Here is a 23,318-nt window from a genome sequence, read left to right as displayed (position 1 = left end):
CAGGTGAAAGGCGGGACTCTCAAGTTACACATTTTTCATTTTAAAATGCTTGATAGACGTTTAAATGTACTTTACTGATTTAGTTGTAGACAATAAACGTTATTACATTATATGGCAAATATTTTGATCAGCTGAGCTCAGGATTTTGGGAAAAGTTGTGGTAAGATATGGTGAGTCAACTTATCAAATGTAAGCATTGGGTGTGTTTATGTACACGAAAGGTCAGATTTCCCCGCTGCCATTGAACAATATGCCATTTGAAACATTCTCAAATCATGCTGGTATATAATGGATCAACAGGTTTTGGTCATCTTGTGGAGTCCGCAGAGTCCAGCTCAAATGCACGTTAAAGCAAAAAGAAGACATTAAAAAGAAATTCTGAGATTTATGTGCATCGTTAACACAAATTGCTATGACGACTTCATGAAAACAAAAATAAGGCGTACATTTCCAAGCTAGCTAAAACTGTGTTTTAATTTAAGGCATTTTGTAAGTCTTTTCTCCTCTATTGCATGTATTTATATATAGGTTTTCATGTAAATCCTTTGCACGTTTATGTAAATTTAATTTGACCATAAAACGCATGTAAAATTAAACGTGCGCATATATATGATACGTTACGGCAACTCAGTAGGGCTGAAAATGCCGTAAAGATTCGATGTGACGCGCAAAGCGCAGGTGCACTGTGCGCGTGCACCGGGCTCTTGACGCGATGAAACCTGTCTGTCGGCCATCAGTCATCGTAATTTTTTAATGCAAATAAGCTGTTTTTGGAAAGTCAGGATTAACAGGTTGAGCTTGTCTCTTCCAACCAGACCAATGCGTTATTGCACCGAAGAACCCCACACGGAAGTAAATGTGTTACAAACCTTATGCTTGAAATTCGTTTAAAGCATAAACGCAACTTTGAGGAGGATTAATGTTCTTTATCCAAGTAAGTGTTTTTCTGTGTATTAAAGTAACATTGCATTCATTTACAATGGGAGCCGGGGGACGTTTTTCTTTAACAGCCCTGAAAATATATTTAATAAATGCGCGTTTATTGGGCTGCATTGATTATTTGATGCTTTAAAAAAAATCGGAACATGTGTTTGTTTGTTTATTACCAACTTTATAAACTGTCTTTTCATAGTGTTTGAAATGATTAAACGTACTATAAAGAAATATAAACATGTTCTCGGTACAGGCTTCCATATCCTGTGGTTTTGTGCTGTGTTTTGTAAACGCAAATCTGCCGTGCAGGTGGCTTGTCCCATTCACCTGCTAAGACATAAACATGAATAATATGAAGTTTATGAGGCTGATCGTCGGCTGCTTGGTTGTTGTTGCCATGGTGAAATTCTTCTTTAGCCCCAGGTGAGGATGACTCTCACTAGACCCAGTCTACTTAAATCAGGCTCATTGTTTTTCCACAAGCTTGCGTTTCGTTTTTCTTTCCTCAAGCCACGAGGCACACCATAAGAACCACCAGGTCATACAGGGTGAGAGCTTTTGGGCCCAACACCATGTCCGGCAGCAGAATGTGGCTGATCATCAGGAGGATCCTGTCAACCCCGAGCCACAAACAGACAGCCAAAACGTTCAGAAGAAGGAAGAAGTGGTTGCACCAGAAGTCATTGAAGCTGCAGACAATACAGCGACAGGTCCACAAAGGATCGTGCATTTAGATCTGAAAGGTGCCCCACCCAAAGTCAAGTATCTAGAACAGGTGGGAATAGATCTATGCAAACAAGATAGTACTTCAGATGTGTATGAAAGCGAATTCATGGTGTGGCGTTTACACATGTTCTTTTATAGATATTTCCTTTATTCTCAACTTTGGGTGCTAATGGAATATTGCTGGAATATGAGGACATGTTTCCTTATGAGGGGGACCTTCAGATTCTCAGATCAAGCAACGCGTACAGGTAACCTATGAAGTGAATATATTCCTGCGTAGTGAAAGATCATATTAACCGATCTGTCCGAATCTGTTCTTGTTTCTGCAAAAGTCCGGAAGAGATTGAGGAAATAAAGTCTCTGGCTAAACGGCATCATCTTGAACTGATTCCTCTGGTGCAGGTGTTCGGGCACTTGGAGGCAAGTCAGACATGTTTCCACACAACGTGCACAAAATAAACATTTACCATTTTTAATATATGCAACACATCTAGTTTAACCATTGATTCACGGTAGCTGGGCGTGAGTCATGTAGAAACAAAACTATTCAAATAATGCAGATGTTTTTACTTGGCTTTGTTTTTTTTAGCCCTCTCGTATTGCATTTAACTACCTTTTTCTGTTTTCTCTTTAGTTTGTCTTAAAACATGAGAAGTTTTTCCACTTGAGGGAAGTTGCATCTTTTCCCAATAGTCTAAACTCTCTGGCGCCGGAAAGCATGGACCTGGTTAAAGACATGTTATCGCAGGTTATGCAGAAGCACCCGGAGTCACGGTGGTTTCACATTGGAGCTGATGAGGTCAGTGTACACCAGTTAAAAGATTCTTCACAAAGAAGCTTTTTTACATACAATGAAAGTGGAAGGTGACCCCCCCAGTCTCCAAAAAGCACCATACAAGCATCTTAAATATAGCTAATGACTTATGCGCAATGTTTTTAAGTCGTATAGTGGCATACAGAGTACAGTCTTTGATTTAAGAACCAATTACGTTTGACATCAAATGACATCAGTAAAAACTTCCAGCCCATGAGTCAAATGGTTTTCTTTACAGAGTAAAGAAATTTTGGCTTGGAAAAAACAATGACAGAATTTTCATGTTGGGCTGAAATTGAAATCTGTGGCAAAATGTAAGCTCATACCAGCTGTTGATGTGATGCACGAAGGTACGTGGTCTGGGCGAGAGCGAGGACTCAAAACGCTGGTTGGAAACTCATAACGGAGACATGGGAAAGCTGTTTCTCAATCACGTGACCGCGGTGGGGCGTTTTATGACAGCGCAGCACCCAGGAATCAGACTCATCTTGTGGGATGACATGTTTAGGAAACTCAGCCCTGGGTCTATAAAAGGTACAACGTGAAAGTCAGACTTGAAATGATTGTTTTGCTATTGATCAAACAGCAGTTTGCTTTTGCTATAAAATTATTTAGTACAGCTCCAAACACATTGGGCCTCATTCATGAAACATTCGTAAATATATGAGTAAACTCCGAGTAATTTGCGCGTAAAACAGACCTTCCCGAAAACTTTCCTACGGATTCACAAATATTTTGTAAACGACAGATTTCATTGTAAAATGTGTGTATGTTAATGAATTCCAATCATTCGTAAACAGGGCGCGCATGCACGCTCATTCACAATTAGCATAATCCCCGCCTATGAATTACTGCTACGCAAATTACGTATATAGGAATGCTGGAATCCTCTGGACTTTATTCTCTGGTTTGGCTACATTATATTGCACAAATGCAAAATAGACTAATAGGCTATATGCTTACCAATAAATTAATCAATTAAACTGTGTCCACCAAAGTGTTTTAAGCCAGCTAAAATAATAATACCTGGTGCTCTTCTGAAAACGACCAGCGGGTTGCGCCTGAGAATGCTTTGGAGGCACTGCGCGATATGCGTTGGTTGCTGTGATTTAGAATATCCACAACAGTTAGCCTACTTCTTACTAGTATCTTATTTCGAACAATATTACTTAATATGAAAATGCAGTAACCATTAATATTAACTTCTCGAGTGTTGTGTATGATGGTTGGTCAATGTAGTGTTTGTCGCGCCTCTTCTCCACTGTGATTGGATGGCTGTGCAAAAAGGACAGTGACGAGCAGCTCTGCATTTTACCCAAAGTTAAAACGTAAAAACTGATTAAAGACAGGGCAAAACAACTCGTGAAATATTATTATGATACATAGTGCATCAAAATGCAGTGTCATCAGTTTGTCTAAAAGAATACAGAATGTTACGTGCGTTTTTACGCACTATTTACACGTGGTATGGAGCAGGTGTACATTTCTTTCGTACCAACTAACATTTTGAAAATACGAACCTTTTCATGAAAGTTTTACGAAAATTTACGTCAAAATGACTTTACGAGCGATTTACACAAAAACTCGTTCTGCTCGTGTTTCATGAATGAGGCCCATCATGTGTTTTTTTTTTTTACCATGCCCTTTGTGCTAATAACCAAAATATGCAAACTCACCATTTACACACCTTTCCGTGAAATAATGCATGACCCATTCTTTTGTTCATTTAAATAAAACCATTTGCAGCACTCAAAATCTTGTTTAGAGCATTAGATCTACATATTGTTACTTTTCCTAAGCGCAAAACAATAAGTTTCATGTTAATAGCAAAGCGACATGTTTAGTAAAGTGTTTCTTTTTGTTTACCTTTTAGAATCAGAATTACAAAGCCTCGCTTCCCCCATGATATGGGACTATCACGCAAAAATGGACGTGCATGAGATAGGTAAGGCCCTGTTTTATTATTATTAGCTTACTATTTATTTATCGTATATTCACTGTAAAAAAAAAAAACTTACTTACAGAAATGTTCTGCCATTTTTTTTTACAGATTTTTCATGTATTTTTTAAAATGCGGTCAAAAAATTTAAAATTACAGAAAATGGCAGCAAATTTACAAGAAAACGGGGAAAACATGTAACTCTACAGGGAAACTGTTATTTTATTTATTTATTTTAAAAAATCATTTTTTACAGGATTTTTTGTTGTTAGTTTATTTTTTGAAAATACGGTCAAAACTGTAAAAATGTACAATTATAGAAAAAGATCACAAATTTACAAGAAAACAGGGAAAACGTAATTTTACAGGAAAACTGTTATTGTACGGTTTATTTCTGGCACCCCAGCTGCCAGAAATGTTTCGGGGTTTTTTTGTGGGATTTTTTAGTGTTTGAAATGTAGATAAATGTTTAAAACGTGTAGTCCTAGTTCAAAATGTAATATAATGTTAATCTCTGTAAATAAAGAAAGAAAATGTCAGCCTGATTTGTAACTATTTCATTTGGTGGTGTTACAAACCCACTTTAGATCTAGGGGTTGCAAGAGAGATCGTAACAATAAAAGGGGAAAAAAGTGATTGATTAAATAAGTATAAAAAGAATTAAACAAATAATCGATGAGAAAAATCTCCTCTTCCTCTATCCAGCTCTTTTCACTGTAACCATTGACCTTTCCCACAAAGGTTTACACCAATCCCTCAAATTAACACCATAAAAGAAAGAATGCCAAGCCAGAATATAGTATCGTTGATTCATTTATTCAAGGCTCAACAAAAGCAAAAATTAGAAAGAATGTGAACATAACCAACTTAAATAGTCACAGGACGTAACAGGTGGTTAATTCGTAAAAATTTGTACAATGGGAATCTTAATTTTTTTTTTTTTTTTTAAGTATTTAAAAAAACAACAATAAAGCCCCACACCTATAGCCTAAAAGCAAATAAAATCATATAAGCACCCTTGTAAAATAGCTATGAATTGCCACTACAGATTTAATAATTTGACCTTTGATGTCAACCGAGCCATCTTATCTCTGTTTTATATTAACCTGTTTTTGTAGGTAACCTTATCCATAAGTATGAGCAAGCCGGATTTCAGACTGTGTGGTTCGCGAGCGCTTTTAAAGGAGCTTCAGGGATCGATCAGATCTTGACTCCGATCGATCATCATTTTAACAACCATTTACAGTGGCATAAAGTCATTCAATCTATGCCAGAGCACAAGTCTATAAGTTTCCAGGGCATTGTGCTGACCGGCTGGCAGAGGTGAGTGCTGTAAACATCAAAAATATTTTGCTATCAAACATGCAGTGGCTTACAAGACGATGTCTGTTTAAGATATGAGCATCACACAGTGTTGTGTGAACTGCTGCCGGTTGCCATTCCATCTCTCGCTGTTTGTCTTCAGACACTGAAATATGGTAAGTATTTATAAAAACATTGTAATTCAGCAAGGAGGGAGTATGTTACAAGTATATTTTTTAACTACAGTATATTTTATTAGGTCACCTGCTCCATCGTTTGATGAGGCTTTATTACTACTTTTCTTTATTACTTTATCACACTCCGAGCATGTTTCCGGGTCAAGATAGTGAAGCAGGTCACTTATGGCTTTAGTCTTATGACGGTGTGTTTTGCTTGCAGGTGATTTTAATGACGCGGCACAGAGTGATGTCCAACGCATGCTGGGCTGCGAAGTCCAGCTGAAACAAAACAATTGGTATGACGTAGTTTCCGGTTTTCATTGGGGTTGTTACTGTGTTAGTGGTAGAATCCAAACGTCCTTTTGCATCAGAGCAAAACAGTTTTCTAGAACAGGGGTTTCAAACTTTATGATGCCAAGGACCCCCAAATAAGATGAACCTATTGTGAAAGACCCCCTTTCTAAAATACAGTACATATGATGCATATTATAATATTTTATGTATAAAGAAAAATTGAAACTTGTTGATGTCTATAACCCTGAAGAGACATTTTCAATTCAATTCTTTAACTTTCAATGCGAAAAAAGGAGCTATATTGAGAAAACTCACTAAAAAGATATAAATATAAACAAAAATGAAAACTATGCATGTAGCAAAAAAGAGCTAAACCGTTCCCTTAAAATCTTCTGGGGGTCCCCAGATCCCAGTTTGAAAACCCCTGTTCTAGAAGTAGTTTTTCCAAAAAAGTTGTTTGTCATAATCTTGTTTTATTATTTACTTTATTATTTACATAAGTAATCAACGAATCAGTTTTGTTTTTAAATAAGAGGATGTTATAAAACTAAAAACACTTTCGGCTACTAAAATTAAAGTCTGATAACATAACGAATACGAATTTATTAACAGAGATGGTCCCTTTAAAAATTTCTTAAGAATCTTCTGTTTCTGAAGACATATTTGATAATTTCACTTTTTTGTCTGTTACGGTTGTCAAATATCAGTTGTAATTCTATCTGTGAAATCCAGGTTCAAGTCTCCTAATGAACATTCAAGTTTTATGTCAATCGTTATTTTTTTCAATCTTTGACATGCACTTACTCAGTCAATATTAAAGAAATCAAAGTTGTATTTTCACAAAGTGACTTAAGCTGGGTTTTCTCAGGCAGGGTAACAAATGTTAAAACCACTGATCTTTATAAATGACTGGATTGCTCATGACGTCATCACACTGAAGCTACCGCGCCGCTGTGTTGGTATGCCCAAACTTTCTATTAAATTAATAGAAAGTTATCACATATTAATGATCAAACAGTAACTTACCAGTCCCTGTTTTTATATCTTAAGTCTCACAGTACATTCTTACAAAGCAAATGTCTTAAGCTTGTAAATATGTAATTATTTAAAGTCAGGAATTTTCCCGTCTTATTAGATATAGAGTGAGTTACGTTCATTTTCATTATTGTAGCATACATATCAGATCAGCAGAGTAACGAGACACCTCAGCATATGACAAATGTGCTTATTCTGAAATCTAAGTACAGATAAATACAAGCTGTATATGTTCTTTAAGCCATGAAGCTTTATTTCTAAACATTTACACATGTGCCATTACACAGGCACTCACCTATACATTGATTTCTATACGTCGCTATTCTGCCCAAAATAGACATAAACGTTGGAAAAAACACCAGAAGTAACCATTAATTTAAACACAGATGTGAACTAAAAACTTATCGCGAGCCTAACTGGGCATTCACACCAGACACGGTAAATCGCGCTATTCGCATGTAGTTGGACGCTTGAACATGCTGCGTTCCCACCAGACGCGAATGAAGCGTTAAGCGCGAGTGATTTACAATGACGCGGCGCGAATTGAGCATTTCGGGCGTTTGAAAAATCTGAACTTTGGCAAAAATTCGCGCCGCGTTAACCAATCAGGAGCTTGCTCTAGTAGTGACGTGATTACGACGTAGCGAGCGGAGGCAGAAATCAGAAACAACAATGGAGGACAAAGCCATCGTCGCTGTATGTGGAGTGAATTGTGTCTGTTGTGAAGTGAATTTCACGCACGAATGAAGCGAATTTCACGCGCGAATGAAGCGAGTAAACTCAAAATGTTCAAGCGTCCAACTACGCGCGAATAGCGAGATTCATTCACGCAAGTCGCGTCTGGTGTGAACGCTCTATTAGTTTACTCGCTTCATTTGCGCGTGAAATTCACTTCACAACAGACGCGAATTCGCGTCATGGGAGGGGCTTCTGACAGGCGGCTCCAGTCTCTTTGCGAAATGGCTGACATGGATTTTGTTGAGACTTACGGCTTGTAAGTCTCGGCTTGTATAGACTGTTATGTTTACTGTCTCATGCTCTGCTATGGCACCTACAGTGTCATTTTGTGGCCGCCTATCTCGTCGTATTACTCCCACTACAAAAGACTCTTTCTTATCAATTTTTCATGAAGTGATGCCATCTATTGTCGATGTTTCCTTTGATGTTAGTGCTGAGGAACTCCTCTCCAGGTTTAATTCCACCTGTTCAAACGTTTTAAATGCTGTGGCTCCTTTTAGAACTGTTCAGCCTAAAACTCGTTCTGAACCCTGGATTGATGATTCCATTCGTTCTCTTAGACGATGTTGTAGAAGAGCGGAACGGAAGTGGAAAAAGGACAGGCTTCATGTTTCTTTAGAGATTTTAAAGGACACTCTATTTAAATATCAGAAAGCAGCGAAAAAAGCAAAATGCCGACATTTGTCAGATATTATCAATAAGAACTGCTCTAGTCCAAAGACTCTCTTCAGTATTATTAATGCTACTCTCAATCCTTCGGCCGGACTAGTTCCTGGGGCTTCTTCTCCATCATGTGAAGAATTTTTAATATTCTTTGATAGGAAAATCAGGGATCTCCGGCTGGGGATAACTCCTTCATTTTTAATCCATCAAATCCCTCTATCTCTACTAGTGTTGTCACGATACTGGAATTTCTAACTTCGATTCAATACCAAAAAAAATATCGATATTCGATACCATTTTCGATACCACGGGGAATAAACTGCCATAGCAATAAGGCCCTAATAAGCAATAGCAATATAGGCCTTTTTAATTTTTATTTGAAGTTAAATTGAACAAGACTAGACAATGAGGTATATATTTTTACATTATTTATTAATTGTTAATCTAATGTTAATTTTACGAATACATTTACTATTTAAAATCAAAGTTGTATTTGTCAGTATTAATGGACCAGACCCTGTTGAAAAAACCAGCCTATGCTGGTTTGGTATGTTTTGATGCTGGTTTGCTGGTTTAAACTGTTCATGTGCTGGTTTAAGATGGTCATATGCTGATTTAAGATGGTTCTTAGCTGGTTTAAGATCAAACCAGCATCGATCAAAACATACCTTACCCAGCATATACTGGATTTTTCAACAGGGGAGCTTACATAAATGGTTGTATTTTTTAACTAACATTTAAAAGAGATTAATAAATACTTGAACAAATGTATTGCTCATTCATTGTTCGTTAATGTTAGTTAATAGCCTACATTTTTATTTGGCTAAATTGGCTTTTATTCACATAGGCCCATACTGTAATCATTGATCAGCGCACATATAGACAGAAACGCAAACTTAAACGCAAGAAGTGTTGCAGAGACTCCGCACTGGACATCTTTCTAACATTAACAACTTTTAACCGGAGCGAACGAGACGAGTGGATGAAATCATTGAACAGCGCACACACATAGAGCGCTATGGTAAACACGGAAGTGCAAACGTGTATCACACGCGAGAACTGTTGCGGAGACTTTACTCGCACCAGCATTATTTCAAACATCAAATTAACCGGAGCGAACGAGACGAGTGGATGAAATCATTGATGAGCGCACATAAAGACAGAAACGCGTGCATTAAACATGAGAACTGTTGCGGTGACTCTGTACTAACATAAACAACATATAACCAGGGCGAATGAAACGAGTGGATAAAATTATTGATCAGCGCACATACATGGATCGCTATGGTAAACACGGGAAGCGTAACGAGCGTGCACCACGCCAGATGTGTTACTGAGACTGGCCATCTTTTCTAACATAAACACGATTTAACTGCCACAAACGAGTCAAGTATGTGAGAGGAGGCGGGGCTCTGTTGTTATGCGTTCACGTGCAGTGTGCGTTAACTCACTGTCGGAAAAGAGAAAGAGAGCGGGAACGCGCAGCTGATATCGATACGTGGGACATGGGTATTGGAACCGTTTCAGATTCTTCAGTATCGATACTTATCGAAATATCGATATTTTTGACAACACTAATCTCTACTACCTTTTTAGTCAGTTTGAACTAGTCTCACTCTCAGATTTGCTGGAAACAGCTTAAACCTTCAGGCTCGTCTTTGGATATTATTCCCCTTTTTTATTCAAGCAAATTTTAACTGATGTTGCCCCGTATCTCTTGATTATAATAAATCGCAGTTTAGAATCTGGCATTATGCCTGATTGCTTAAAGCATGCAGTAGTTTATCCATTGCTCAAAAAACAGAATTTGGATTCATCAGTTTTAACTAATTTTAGGCCTATTTCTAATTAGTTAATTCCCAAATTCCAAGATTCTGGAAAAAAATGTGTTTTTACAGCTACAACGGTTTTTAGCTGATAACTTAATGTTTGAAACATTTCAGTCAGGTTTTCGTAAATGCCATTCCACTGAGACTGCGCTTTTGAAGGTTCTTAATGATATTTTAAAATCATGTGATTCTGGGGATTTTGCAGTTCTTGTGCTCTTAGATTTGACGGCCGCATTCGATACAGTTGACCATGCTATTCTCATTGATCGATTGGAACATTTCATTGGTTTAAGAGGTAAAGTTCTGGATTGGTTTAAATCTTATTTGGCAAATAGGAGTTTCTCAGTCAAGATGGGTGAACATTATTCGAAAGATGCTATTTTGCCTTGTGGGGTTCCCCAGGGTTCCATTCTGGCTCCTCTTCTTTTTTCTCTTTATATGCTCCCTCTTGGCTCGATTTTTAGAAAACATGGATTATTATTTCACTGCTATGCGGATGACACTCAGGTTTATTTTCCTGTTAAACAGAATTCTGTGGGTTTGGAGTCTCTTATGGCATGTTTGGCAGATGTGAAGGCTTGGCTCTCATTAAATTTTTTAATGAAAAGAAAACAGAAATTATTGTTTTTAGCCCCTCTGAATCTTTAGTTTAGCCAAAATTGGATTTGGGTGAGTTGTCTCCATGTCTGAAACCATGAGTAAAAAACCTGGGATTCATTTTTGATGAAGGCTTAAAGTTTGACCGTCAAATAAACTCGTAGTCAAAGCTTGCTTTTTTCAGCTGCGTTTACTTTCTAAAGTAAAGCCTTTTCTTTCTTTTAAAGATTTTGAAAAAGTAATTCACGCTTTTATTTCATCTAGGCGGGACTACTGCAACTCACTATATTTTGGAATTAGCCAGACAGCTACATCCCGATTGCAACTTGTTCAAAACGCTGCGGCTCGACTTTTGAGCGGGAAGAGGGAGCATATTACTCCTATTTTACGCTCGTTACATTGGTTGCCTGTTTGTTTTAGAGTGGATTTTAAAGTTTTGCTCCTTGTTTATAAATCTCGAAATGGTTTGGCTCCTACCTATCTTCATGAGTTATTGACGGAATATCAACCCAGTAGATCCCTTCGGTCTTCCAACCAGGATCTATTGTTTAAACCTAGGTTGCGGCTAAAGTGCAGGGGAGATCGTGCTTTTGGTATTGCAGCCCCTAGGCTTTGGAATGCCTTGCCACTCTCCATTAGACAAGCTTCTTCGGTTAATATTTTTAAGTCCAGGCTAAAGACATTTTTATTTTCTAAAGCGTATGGCTGATGGCATAGTTGTATGATGTCATAATTTTACTGTTTGTATGTTGTGTGGTTTTTTGTTTTTCTGTTTTTAATGTCTTACTGGAAAGCACATTGGTCGACAGAAGTTGAAATTAATTGTACTATATAAATAAATTGTCATTACCAGATTGTCCGACCTTCTCACTCACTTTCTTCCAAGCAAGAACCTTTTTATTCCTGTTTCGATAAAAGATGTATCGTACAGCTCCGGGTATCCACATACAGCGACGATGATTTTGTCCTCCATTGTTGTTTCGGATTTCTGCCTCTGCTCGCTACGTCATAATCACGTCACTACTAGAGCAAGCTCCTGATTGGTTAACGCGGCGCGAATTTTCGCCAAAGTTCAACATTTTCAACTCGCGTGAATCACGCGTTACGCACGTCAAACGCTCAATTCGCATTATAGACCCCAAAACATGCCGTGTCATTCGCGCGAATCGCACCGCAGGATGTCTATCGCGTCTTTGCATTGACTTAACGTGTAAATCACTCGCGCTTAACGCTTCATTCGCGTCTGGTGGGAACGCAGCATAATAAGATGAAAAATGGGTTATTTTAGATCGTCATTTTGACTGCAAGTCAATGGCACTCTCTGTCAGTTGAGCATACCAAGATGGCGGCGCGATCGCTTCCGGTGGCTTCACCTCCTGCCGTTGGTTTAGCGTTCTAGGTGCAATTCAGTCGTTTATATAGTACTGGGTAAAACCCAGTGAAAAATCTACTGAAATAATTCAAAACGTAGGCAAATTTAGGCAAATAGACTACATAATGATTACTATGTGTTCACTGACATGTGTTCAAGAAAATATGGGATTACATATTACTTAATGGTCACATTGACTTTTACATTTAGAGTCACTTGATAGTAATTTTCTGCCCTGTTGTGTGAACGCTCTGCAGTAAGGGTTCAACCTATCCTGGCGCTGACATCTATGAGATGGTGAAAAAGATCAACAGCAGTCTTGGCAGTTCGATTCAAAAGATCATGAAAAGCTAGTGAGTGATTTATATTGTGTTTGTTTATTCGGAGCACAGGGCAATATTTATTCTGCCTTGCCTCTCGTGAATTCTTTCTCTGAATTGTATAGGATGTTCTAACATTGTGCGTGTCTGCTTTCCTGCAGCCACATCAGAGGGTCATTTAGTCCTTATCATCGCAAGCGCAACTTCGCAAACCCTCGGAATCTTGGATTTTTCCATAATTCTCTGAAACTGTAAGATTGTTTTTAGCGCTGTTATGTCATTATATTTTAAAATGTTTTATAAAATATATCGTTTTTATTACAGTCTTTCTACAGTCTTGTAAGTCAATGAAATATTTTCACTGTAAAGTGTTGCTCGCAAGCCATAATGTCAGATTTATGAGAAAATGGTGCTTTTAATCATTTTTATTAAAATCGTGGTCAAACTTTTTCAAGAACGATGGTCTAAAAGATTCAACATCTAGTCTCAATCCAAACTAATACAGTATGTGCCAGAGAATTGGTCAAAATGAGAACACTTGAGATCTAAACTATACTGTTTGTCAATAGAATCTTGCTATTTGATATTTTAATGACATCCATAAACAAGACATTCAAGTCAGTTCAGTCAAGTGATTAAATTTGTTTTTAGTTTTAGATTGTTTGTTGTTGTAATACTTTTTCTGTATGACTGCTTTTGTCCTTAACAGATTGCTGGATGAATGGGATACATTTTTGCTTGGTTTCCGGCGAAGCATGGAGGAAATCTACTACTCGGACACTTTAGAGGAATGGCTGGAAGAGAACGTCAACGAACACATAGAAACACTCCATGAAATGGTGGTCGACGTAGAGCGGATCATTAAACTCAACGGGCAGCCAAAGGCTGATCATGCAAAAATGAGATAAAAACAATGACAAAGGACGTTCCAAAAGGTTAACCTTGAAATCTGACTGCTGTGAGGATTTTCTCATACCTCAAGGATCATCCTTATTTACTCAAGGCGTCATTTCAAGTGACACTATGAAAGACATGACTAAAATATCCAGTGTGTGTTGTCTGTTATGGTGGCATTGTGACACTGTGCATTCTTACGTTTTTTTTATTTGAACAAAATAATGAATAATACTGTAAATTATTTGCCTACTTTTTTAATTGTTAATAACTAGAATTATTCTAAATGTAATCTATGCAACATGCATTTTTACACTTCTGAGGAATACCTGTAGGGCCTATAGATTATAGGCTACTACAGATTGAAACATTTTTTTGTGCACTTGCAGAGAAATGCAGAAACTGGAAGCCTCAAATAAAGATATAAGGTATCTTTAGTGTTCTGACACATCAATATTCAACACTTAAATTAGATTTAGTCTCAATCACAATATTAAGAACACTCAACGTTGTATGCTGCATTTATTCTGTGTGTTTTGTTATGGGGAATAAAACAAATATATATATATATTGTGGTATTTTGTACTAAGTTAGTTGTGTAAACGGTTAACTAAAATGTTCACATTTAAAGCATTATGTGCCTTATAATTCATTCAGACATTGGGTCAGTTATAGACCCCAACACATGAAGAAAGTTCATAAGAATGACGTAACCACGCACTCTAGCTCAACCATTTGTTACGTAAACATCTTTAAACAATAAAAAATCTTTATTCACAATATAAATACTTTGTGTTAAAATGTTACATTGTTGCAATTACATCACAATATACCTTTCTGTGGTATGGTGGACACGTGCATATTTTTTGGTACATATTTTAAAAGCTGCTCACATAAAACAAAAATGTTCGTTTTAACAGTGCATAAATATTGACTTACCCTACACATAATGCAAACGTGCGCGTGTTTATGATAGGTTTCAAATTTGACATGCGTGCTTCGCAAAAGAAAGGTGTGCTTCGACTTGTGACGCTGCAAAGGCCGATCTCATCAAAATACCGCGAGAAATTCGAGAATGAATCAATAGTAAATACAAAACTTTTATAAAAGTTTAAAACAAACCCATTACCCACTCTGACCCACCTGTCTCTCTGTGTGGAGAAACGAGAGCGCCTTTATTTTGAACGTGTTCTGGCGTAGGAGGTCTCTGGCGCCGCCCTTTTGTTGTTATGACTACGAGGTCGTAAATCCGCCATGTTTTCCCCGCTGAAGCGTTGCGACAGAGAGGTCTAGAACGACATGACTGAAGAAAATAATAATACGGCAGCAACAGTTACCGACCAAACGGAGCATAGCAACATCATCACCATACAAGCAACGCTCGGAGAAGAAGGTATAAATAGAGTAATGGACCACAATCACATAATAAAATCGCGATTAAATGTGAGGGCCTGACTTTGGCTGGTTCAGGCACGCTGGCACAGTCAGCATTAGCTTAAACGATAACGTTACATTAGATGAGGATTTAAGCTGCTAATGTTGCCTAGCATTGATCTGTGCTGCATGAAACTAACCAGGGGTTTCTTTTATGCTAACCGTCACTGCTGCATTGGTTTCGGTGATCAATACAAGACTGTTTTCTATGGCATGCATATATTTAGTTGTGAGCTGTGTTTACGCATGCCATATTAGGCAGAGTGGGGTAAGCTGTGCCACTTGAGTCCAATGCGAAATAAGATCGCGCAAACATAACGTTACTAGTAAATAAATTTATTGATGTTTGACATCAGGTGAAATCATTGGGGAATATGTGAACAATTTGAAATGTAAATATGAATGCGAAAAAACGCTGATAATGAAGGATGCTTATTTTAAGTCTTATTTAAATGTACATTTATACAGTTCCTTAAACCAACCCGGAAATGCTTCATATAAAACATATTTGACAATAGCAATTTTTTGTATTATTTAATTGTAAGGCCCCCTTTTTGTAAAGTGCATCACTTTGCGGCCCCCCAAATAAAAACTTAAATGTAACATTTTTTTTAAGCAAAAAAAATATATATATTAAACTTAGAATTTTAATGAAGCCAATAACATATTCATTTATACAATCCGGGAACATCAATTCTTTTGATTTGTGTGCTTATTTTTCTGATCTTTGATTGCATAAAATGTATTAATACATTTTGATTTGTCATAAAATGCCTCAAAATCTGTGATCCCTCTGGATCCATCTATAGAAATAAGTGGATAAGGTATAAAAGGAAGACAACACTGAAATCAGTGACAGTATTTAATTGCCAATTTTTCAGACAAAGTAAAGGCAAACTACATCGTAATATAGAATATGGGTTTTCTTGTGCATGTACAGTATTTGTTATACCTCCTTAAATTCGTCCCAAGGCTTCCGTTTATACTTAAACTACACAACATGCACACAAAATCTTCAATAAAATCAACTAATAATTGAACAATAATAAAGGAAAACATCAGTCGTCCTAGGTTAGACATCACTTTTGACCACTACTGTTCGTTTGTTAACCTGATAAGTTTGCTGTGTTGCTACGTAAATTTCACCTGGAATGAAGAAAATGTACTTTGACAAAAGGTGTCTTTTCTAATGATATATAAATATGTTCGTATAGTTTGTATATTTGTTGTTTGGCGTGGTTTATGTATGAGTGCAGATGTTTTGGTTCATAAACATAGTTTTCTCTCCCAGATGAAGATGTTCATAAATGCGGGAGGTGTTTGGGGGAGTTTTCCGCTCTGGATGTTTTCATACAACATAAACTCAGAAGAAGCTGCAAGCGTCCTCTGCTTGATCAACAGGTTTGTCATTATTATTGTTCTTATGGCAAATGCGACCTGAGGTTTGGTGCCCTGCTTGCTTTTGTGGTCTCAATGAAAAGGTCTCTGCAATACAAACCAGTAACTTAACTTTAAAAGTCAATGTCGTATTAAGTCGATGGTAAATGTTGGAATGTAACATAGGATGAATATGGCTGTCACGGCTCATCCATCTTTTCATTACATCAGGTAAATGCTGAGGCTGAAGGAGGTGAGGTGAGGAGAAGTGAAAATGGATGTTCGTCTGATGAAGCCGAGGCCAACACAGGTACGGCATTAACTAGATATTATTTTAAGAATCAATCTTCACATGACCCTGGCTTGTGGTCACCAAACTTTGTTTTTCAGTAGAATTAGTTTGTCGGTGGTAATTTATTGCTGTTTTTACTGAATTATAAATAACATTTCATTTTTCCTTTAGATGAGGTGGATAAAAGTAGATGTACTGAAAAGAGAAAGAGAAGCCGCTCGGCAACAGAGGATGAGAGCTACAGCCCCACTAAACTGGTTTTGACGTTAAACGCAGAAGGACGATACATCTGTAACATATGTGATAAGACCTTCAAAACGGTATAATATTCCGTTTTCTTAATGTAGACATTTTGAAATATAATAGGTTTATTTTGAAATATAGCTTAATGAATTAGTTCACCCAAAGTGAACATTTTGTCATTATTTGCCCTCGTGTTGATGGCTTTCTTTGTTCTTCATAACCAAAACGTACATTTTAAAAAGTGTTGTTTTTGTTTTCCGTCCACTGGGAGTGTATTGTGACCGCCTCTTCTCAGTCTTGAAATGGATGCAAAGGCACTATACTATAACTCATTTGAGTCCTTTTGAACCTTGACAAGAGGCATTCACAATTCACATCCATTATAAACACCAAAAAATTTCCATTTTAAAATGTCTGTTTTGGTTCAGAAGAACATCTCATGGGGTGAGTAAATAAGACTTTTATTTGTAGGTAAACTAACCTTGTAAAACACACAATGTGTATTTAGAACAATACCACTGTTTAAATTATGTTTTAGTTACTAACTTAATCCATTTCTATGTCCCTCAGACAAATATTCTGAGAACTCACATGTTCACACACACCGATCAAAAGGACTTTAAATGTGAAATATGTGGGAATGCTTTTAGAACCAAGGGCTCGTTGATCCGACACAAACGACGACACACAGGTAACACTAAGATATAGTGGTTTATATCCTGAAAGTGTTTTCATAGTTGTTGTTTTGAGAATCATGATGTCATTTCCTCTGGCAGATGAGCGTCCGTACCGTTGCAATCAGTGTGGTTTGGCGTTTCGAGAGTCCGGAGCCCTGACGAGACATCTGAAGTCGTTGACGCCTTGCACTGAGAAGATTCGATTCAGTCAGTGTAAAGAGATACTTGTAGGCATGGATGGAGCTCGGAAAGGTATTATACATATCAGAAACCTTCGAAAAGGGCCTTTTTTATAGAAAGAAAATGTTTTTACAAGCTTGTCATTAGAAATAACTGATTAGCTCATCTCTCTATGGTATCAAAGTGTTAATATCTCTGTGGTTGTAGAAATCCAGCCGTCACCTCCTGACCCTGAGAAGGAGCAGCTTCCTGTGTTGAGTGTGGTCGAAGCAGGCGAGGAGATCATTCAGATCCAGGTGGTGGATGAGAACGGACAGGTGCAACCGGTGTGAGACTTTATACAAAATTGACCATTACTTTTCATTTACTAGAAAACAACACAGTTTTAAATGACATGAGGCCGAATTTTTCGTTTTGGGTGAACTATCCCTTTTATATTACACCGTAGTCTTATGTAGTTTTCTGTGTTGAACAGGTCATGTCCCAGCCTCAGACCGCAACAGTGGTCGAAGCCGACAATCTAATCTGCCAGGCCATTATCAACTCGGGCATCGCCCTGGAGACCGAGGCCACAGAGGCGGCCGAGCAGGCAGAGGCGCGGTCACCTAAAGTGCTCCCGCAGGGTCCTGAGGCTGAAACCAGACTTACTGAGATTCAGGTGACGGAAGAGTGTGTGGAGACTGTGACCGAAGAGATGCTGGTGAGTTCACGTTTCTAGTTCTGTTTCCATTTGGTGAAATAGTTTACTTCTGGCATCAAGAGTATTTTATTCCATATAAGTGTTGTTATGTGTGTCGTAGGAGACTTCTGGGAAGGAAGGGGAGTTGTCTGATCCCAAACTATACAAATGTCCCCACTGTGAGCGCATGTTTAAGACATTGGCATACCTGAGGGTTCACGTCAAAGGGCATGTTGGTAAGCATTTAAAGACAGTTTAAATCAATTTGTCTTAAAGTTCTCTCAAAAATGAGAATTCTGTCATGATTACTCTGACCCTCTTGTCATTTCAATCCTGTAAGACTTTCTTTATTCTGCAGAACACAAAAGAAGATATTTTGATGAAAGTTGGTAATCGAACAGCATCGGCACCCGTTCACTTCTATTGTATGGACACAAAACCAATGCAAGTGAATGGGTGCCAGTAAACAACATTCTTCAAATATCTTCTTTTGTGTCATACAGGTTTGAAATGACAAGAGGGTGAGTAAATGATGACAGAATTGTCACTTTGGATGAACTATCACCTTAAAACATAAACTTAGTGAATAACACATTGCTTTTTTTCTATCGCAGGATACAAACCGTTTAAGTGCATAATGTGTCACAAGGAGTTCCTGACAGGTTACTTGCTGAAGAAACACATGGAGATGCACATCAGCGAGAGGCGCTACAAGTGTGGAGAGTGCGGCAAGCTGTTCAAAGCCATCGGACACGTGCGGGAACACATGAGAGCTCATTCGGACGAGAGGCCGTATCACTGCAGCTTCTGTGACAAGAGCTACAAGACCAAGGTGAGCACTGACAAGCTTCTGTACCACTGAAAACAGTTTTGATTTCTGCGTTGTAATTTATGTACGTCTTCCAGAATGCCTTGCAGGTGCATCATCGTACCCATGGGGACGAAAAGCCGTACGTGTGCCCGCACTGCTCCCGTGGCTTCCGAGAGAAAAGCGCTTTGGTGCGTCATATCCGACATCATACGGGAGAAAAGCCATTTAAGTGCTCGAACTGTGGGCGGGGCTTTGCCGAGCACGGCACTCTGAACCGACACATACGGGCCAAAGGTTTGTGATCTGTAGAATGATCGATTGCCCCGTTTCACTGAAAGAAATCTTTCAAATTGTTTTGGGTTAGGGACATACAAGGTCAACATAAACAACCTGTCCCAAAAAGAATAAAACATTTTTTGTTTGAAAAACGTTTAAAACTAGGGATGCACCGATACCATTTACGAGTACCGATATTTTTTTTCTGGTACTCTCCAATACCGATGCCTGTACCTTTTCACAACACAGTAAGAATAATAAAAATAGAATAGAATAGCTACAAACAACTCCACCTTAAAGATCGGTAACACGCAGTTTCTGCCAATCTCATATTAATCTTGAGTACCTAAACAGTAGTATTGCATATGTTGTATCTTCGAAGAGTATTTAGTTTGATCAAATTTATAAAAGAGAGATACAGCTGTACGATTATTTCCGGAAAAAGACGAGCAGCTGGAGGCAGGCAGGGGGACGGAACTACAGCACGAGCACAAAAACATCATCGCAATAATCCCTTCGTGTTTTTTACATTTTGCACGTACGCCCCGATTGCCAACAAAACACAGACTTAGGTTGACTTACCGCCTGCAGTTCATGTCCGGCTGCAGGCCCACAGCACAGCCAATGTTGACGCAGCGCAGCCAATCTTGATAAGCGGGTCTTCCTATCACTGGGGGGTTGGCGCGTGGGCGGGCTATTTCTTTCGCCTTGCTGTGGCCGTGCTTTTCTGAGAGAATTGCCCAATAAAAGGAATGGGATCTCTTTTACGAAACAGGGATCCAGACTTATGAAAAACGTTCCGAAACAAGTTGCAGTGCTGGGGGAGTGTATCAAGCAAAGAAATACTACGTCATACGTCCAACTCGGTTTTTAACATGTTAGCCATGTTAAGCATGAGAAGCCAGCACGTTTAACAGTGTAAAGAAATCAGAATGCATGAAATGGCATGTTACCCGATCTTTAAACACATAATAAATTAATGTGCTTGTCACAAACTTTCGAAGCAAATTTCACACCAAATTTCAGTCAGTTCCGTCAAATGAAGTATCAGTCTTTGGTATCAGTGCATTTTTACGATTACGAGTACCTTAGTATCGGGCCCGATACCAATACTGGTATTGGTATAAGACTTAAAGTGCATCCATATTTAAAACAGTCATCCACACAACTCATCTTTTTCCAGTTATCTGAAGCCATACTATAGTAACCAAAAAGGCAAAATTTAGTTTCAGTGTAGTAGTTTTGTATTTTTAATGGTTATATGTTTTTTGTGTCTGTTCAGGAGGTTGTTTCGCTGCGCAGCGGAAGGACTCTGAACAAACAGGAAGCTCTGAGGAGCAGGAGATGGCGACAGAGATCGACGGCACCACAATTATATCAGACGACCCTCACGCTGTCCTGGTGGAGTTCTCCTCAGTCGTGGCTGACACTCAGGAATACATCATAGGGGTATCTTACCTCACTTTGTGTGTTATTGTGTTTTGCGTAATGTGTCTTTACTACAGCAGGATGTATAAAATTATTTCTGATCATTTCGATCAGGTACTGATTTTCTAAAATGGCAAAAATTCTTTGCAGTCATCAGCTGAGGAAGAAACCCACGGAGAGGCCGTAACAATAATTCAAGACAATCAGCAGCAGGTATTTTTTTATGTTGCTTAAATAAACCATTTATGTTTGCTAGCTAAATAGTTTACATTAATCGTTTGATGTGTCTGGCCACAGTTGGACAGCAACATCATGAAGGTCGTGCAACAGATCGTCAGTCAATCGCACGGAAGCCACCAGATTATCGTTCGAAACGTGGCTGTCGACGAGTCCCCCAGCGTGTCCGACTGCGGGGACACGATCACCATCGCCACGCCCGAGAGTTTGACCGAACAGATGGCGATGACGCTCGCAAATGCTATTAGCGACGGCACCATCCTCAGTTCTGCCACAGAGGGCGCCGTCAACACGCATCATACCACGGTTACCATGGTAACAGCTGAGAACATTGATACAATCGAACAGGAGGAGCAATACGTCATTGCTTCGCCTGAAGAAATGGAAGTTCAGACTGTTGTGGTAGTGTGAGACGTGAGTTTGTTACATGAAACAGCCGTGATGTTGCCTTTTTTCTTTTCTGGAAGGCCTTATTCTACATAGTGCTACACGTGTAGTGCACTTAAGATGAGCACATTTTTGTGCTGTGCTGGTGGACAACTTTATGTTTGGGTTTTAAATGTTTCCTTTCATTGATGCAGGTTTTACTAGGCAACATGTACTGAACTGAAATTAATTTATACGACGTTTATACGACGTCCTTTTCGCCTGCGTCATGTTGCAAGGCGTATACTTGTATTTGCCTATTGTCTATATTCATCATGACTTCATAACATGTATGACGTATTGCCGCCAATATCACGACCCTTAGGAAACGTGGCAGGGAATGTAAAATGTAAAATTGTAATATTAAAAATATTTTTATGTATTTTTTCAAATGTAGATTGGTGCTTCTTTTCTGGTTTCTGTTAATGAATGTGTACTAATGCTGTGACATGACATCAAAATCGACCATATTAGTTCACTTAATAAAAAAATTCAATCTTTTATCAACATTTAATAACTTCTGGATCTACTGGTGAAAAACTGACATCACCCAGAAATACTTTGTCCAATAACCAAATAATGCTTGAAGGGTTAGTTCACCCGAACATGAAATTTCTGTCGTCATTTACTTGCCCTCGAGTCGAAAGATATTAGGAAGAATTGCTTGCAACCAAACACTTCTTGGCCTCCATTGACTACCACAGTAAGAAAATTACTTTATAAATGCCTTCATTCTGTTGAACAGAAAACAAGATATTTTGAAGAATGGCAACAAACATTTCTGGGGCACCAGAATATATGGCACTAAGACATGACATGTTTCAATTTCAATTGTAACTTTTCCTACTATGGTAGTCGAGGGTGAGTTGCGATTTGCCAGGTGTGTGCCGAGTGGCTATAGAATCAATGTTCTAGAATCAATCAGATCGGGTGTATAATGGATCTGTGGTCACCTTGACTTCTGTTCTCCTGCTGTCAGCTCATCGCTGCACATGCTGGAAACACGGACACAGTGTCTTCATTCTTACCCCTTCAGGCTTTCACATATGCCTGTGTTTTTCCGCTTCATATAAATCTCTGACCTGACTTGCTACTGATCCCTTGAAAGACAATTAAAGGGCCAGTTCATCCAAAAATGAAAATTCTTGCATCATTTACTCACCCTCTTGTCATTTCAAACCTGTATGACTTCTTGTCGTCTGCCGAACACAAAAGAAGATCATTTGAAGAATGTTGGTACCCAAACAACATTGGCCCTGATTGACTTCCACTGTATGGACAGAAACCCACGGAGACATTTCTCAAAATATCTGCTTTTCGCGTTCCACAGAAAAAAAGTCTGATACAGGTTTTGAATGACATGAGGGTGAATAAATGTTTGCAGAACTTCTATGTATGGGTAAAACATCCCTTTAAGCCGTCTAGAAAGACATGTCTTAGGGCCATATATTCTGGCACTGATGACTTTCGTATGACGTAACACTATTTGTTATATTACATGATAACTATCACTGCCTTTTTTTTGGAAGTTTACTGTATTCCTCAGCTTTTTTTGTTGTGAATAAGACTTGGAATAATGGATCCTGCATTCGATTCTTAAAGGGGAAATGGAATTAAATGATG

General features: G+C 38.4%; 2 protein-coding genes across 5 annotated transcripts; both read left to right on the top strand.

The window, feature by feature from the left end:
• Positions 1-154: 154 nt before the first annotated feature.
• Positions 155-14,407, top strand: zgc:113333 (beta-N-acetylhexosaminidase). 3 transcript variants are annotated; one of them, XM_057347107.1, is made up of 15 exons: positions 155-170; positions 816-934; positions 1,243-1,356; positions 1,444-1,708; positions 1,798-1,907; positions 1,992-2,079; positions 2,294-2,458; positions 2,824-3,007; positions 4,347-4,418; positions 5,531-5,735; positions 5,808-5,890; positions 6,114-6,189; positions 12,679-12,774; positions 12,903-12,992; positions 13,451-14,407. In XM_057347107.1, the coding sequence occupies exons 3-15, from the start codon at positions 1,277-1,279 to the stop codon at positions 13,647-13,649; spliced, it is 1,713 nt and encodes a 570-aa protein (XP_057203090.1). In that variant the 5' UTR covers positions 155-170; positions 816-934; positions 1,243-1,276; the 3' UTR covers positions 13,650-14,407. The 3 variants fall into 3 exon arrangements, with proteins under 3 accessions (XP_057203090.1, XP_057203087.1, XP_057203088.1); XM_057347104.1 differs by lacking the exon at positions 155-170 and having other exon boundaries at positions 686-934; XM_057347105.1 differs by lacking the exon at positions 155-170 and having other exon boundaries at positions 686-934; positions 1,187-1,356.
• A 490-nt stretch (positions 14,408-14,897) lies between these two features.
• On the top strand, positions 14,898-22,087 carry e4f1 (E4F transcription factor 1). 2 transcript variants are annotated; one of them, XM_057345990.1, is made up of 14 exons: positions 14,898-15,028; positions 16,361-16,470; positions 16,678-16,756; positions 16,910-17,058; positions 17,552-17,672; positions 17,758-17,910; positions 18,046-18,155; positions 18,314-18,538; positions 18,639-18,753; positions 19,132-19,349; positions 19,424-19,622; positions 20,887-21,053; positions 21,183-21,245; positions 21,330-22,087. In XM_057345990.1, the coding sequence occupies exons 1-14, from the start codon at positions 14,935-14,937 to the stop codon at positions 21,678-21,680; spliced, it is 2,154 nt and encodes a 717-aa protein (XP_057201973.1). In that variant the 5' UTR covers positions 14,898-14,934; the 3' UTR covers positions 21,681-22,087. The 2 variants fall into 2 exon arrangements, with proteins under 2 accessions (XP_057201973.1, XP_057201972.1); XM_057345989.1 differs by having other exon boundaries at positions 18,046-18,164.
• The last annotated feature ends 1,231 nt before the right edge of the window (positions 22,088-23,318 follow it).

The sequence above is a fragment of the Triplophysa rosa genome, linkage group LG11, assembly GCF_024868665.1.
Source record: "Triplophysa rosa linkage group LG11, Trosa_1v2, whole genome shotgun sequence".
In the NCBI taxonomy this organism is placed as follows: Eukaryota; Metazoa; Chordata; class Actinopteri; order Cypriniformes; family Nemacheilidae; genus Triplophysa; species Triplophysa rosa.
Note: the sequence above shows the minus strand (reverse complement) of the source record. Positions and strands in the feature narration are given on the sequence as shown.

Excerpts from the sequence above, each read along its gene's own strand:
- zgc:113333 (XM_057347107.1), top strand. The coding sequence starts at position 1,277 with ATGAATAATATGAAGTTTATGAGGCTGATCGTCGGCTGCTTGGTTGTT. Across the intron at positions 2,080-2,293 it reads AGGTGTTCGGGCACTTGGAG|TTTGTCTTAAAACATGAGAA; the intron begins GCAAGTCAGACA and ends TTTTCTCTTTAG. Across the intron at positions 6,190-12,678 it reads CAGCTGAAACAAAACAATTG|TAAGGGTTCAACCTATCCTG; the intron begins GTATGACGTAGT and ends AACGCTCTGCAG.
- e4f1 (XM_057345989.1), top strand. The coding sequence starts at position 14,935 with ATGACTGAAGAAAATAATAATACGGCAGCAACAGTTACCGACCAAACG. Across the intron at positions 19,350-19,423 it reads ACAAGAGCTACAAGACCAAG|AATGCCTTGCAGGTGCATCA; the intron begins GTGAGCACTGAC and ends TACGTCTTCCAG. Across the intron at positions 21,054-21,182 it reads CTCAGGAATACATCATAGGG|TCATCAGCTGAGGAAGAAAC; the intron begins GTATCTTACCTC and ends AATTCTTTGCAG.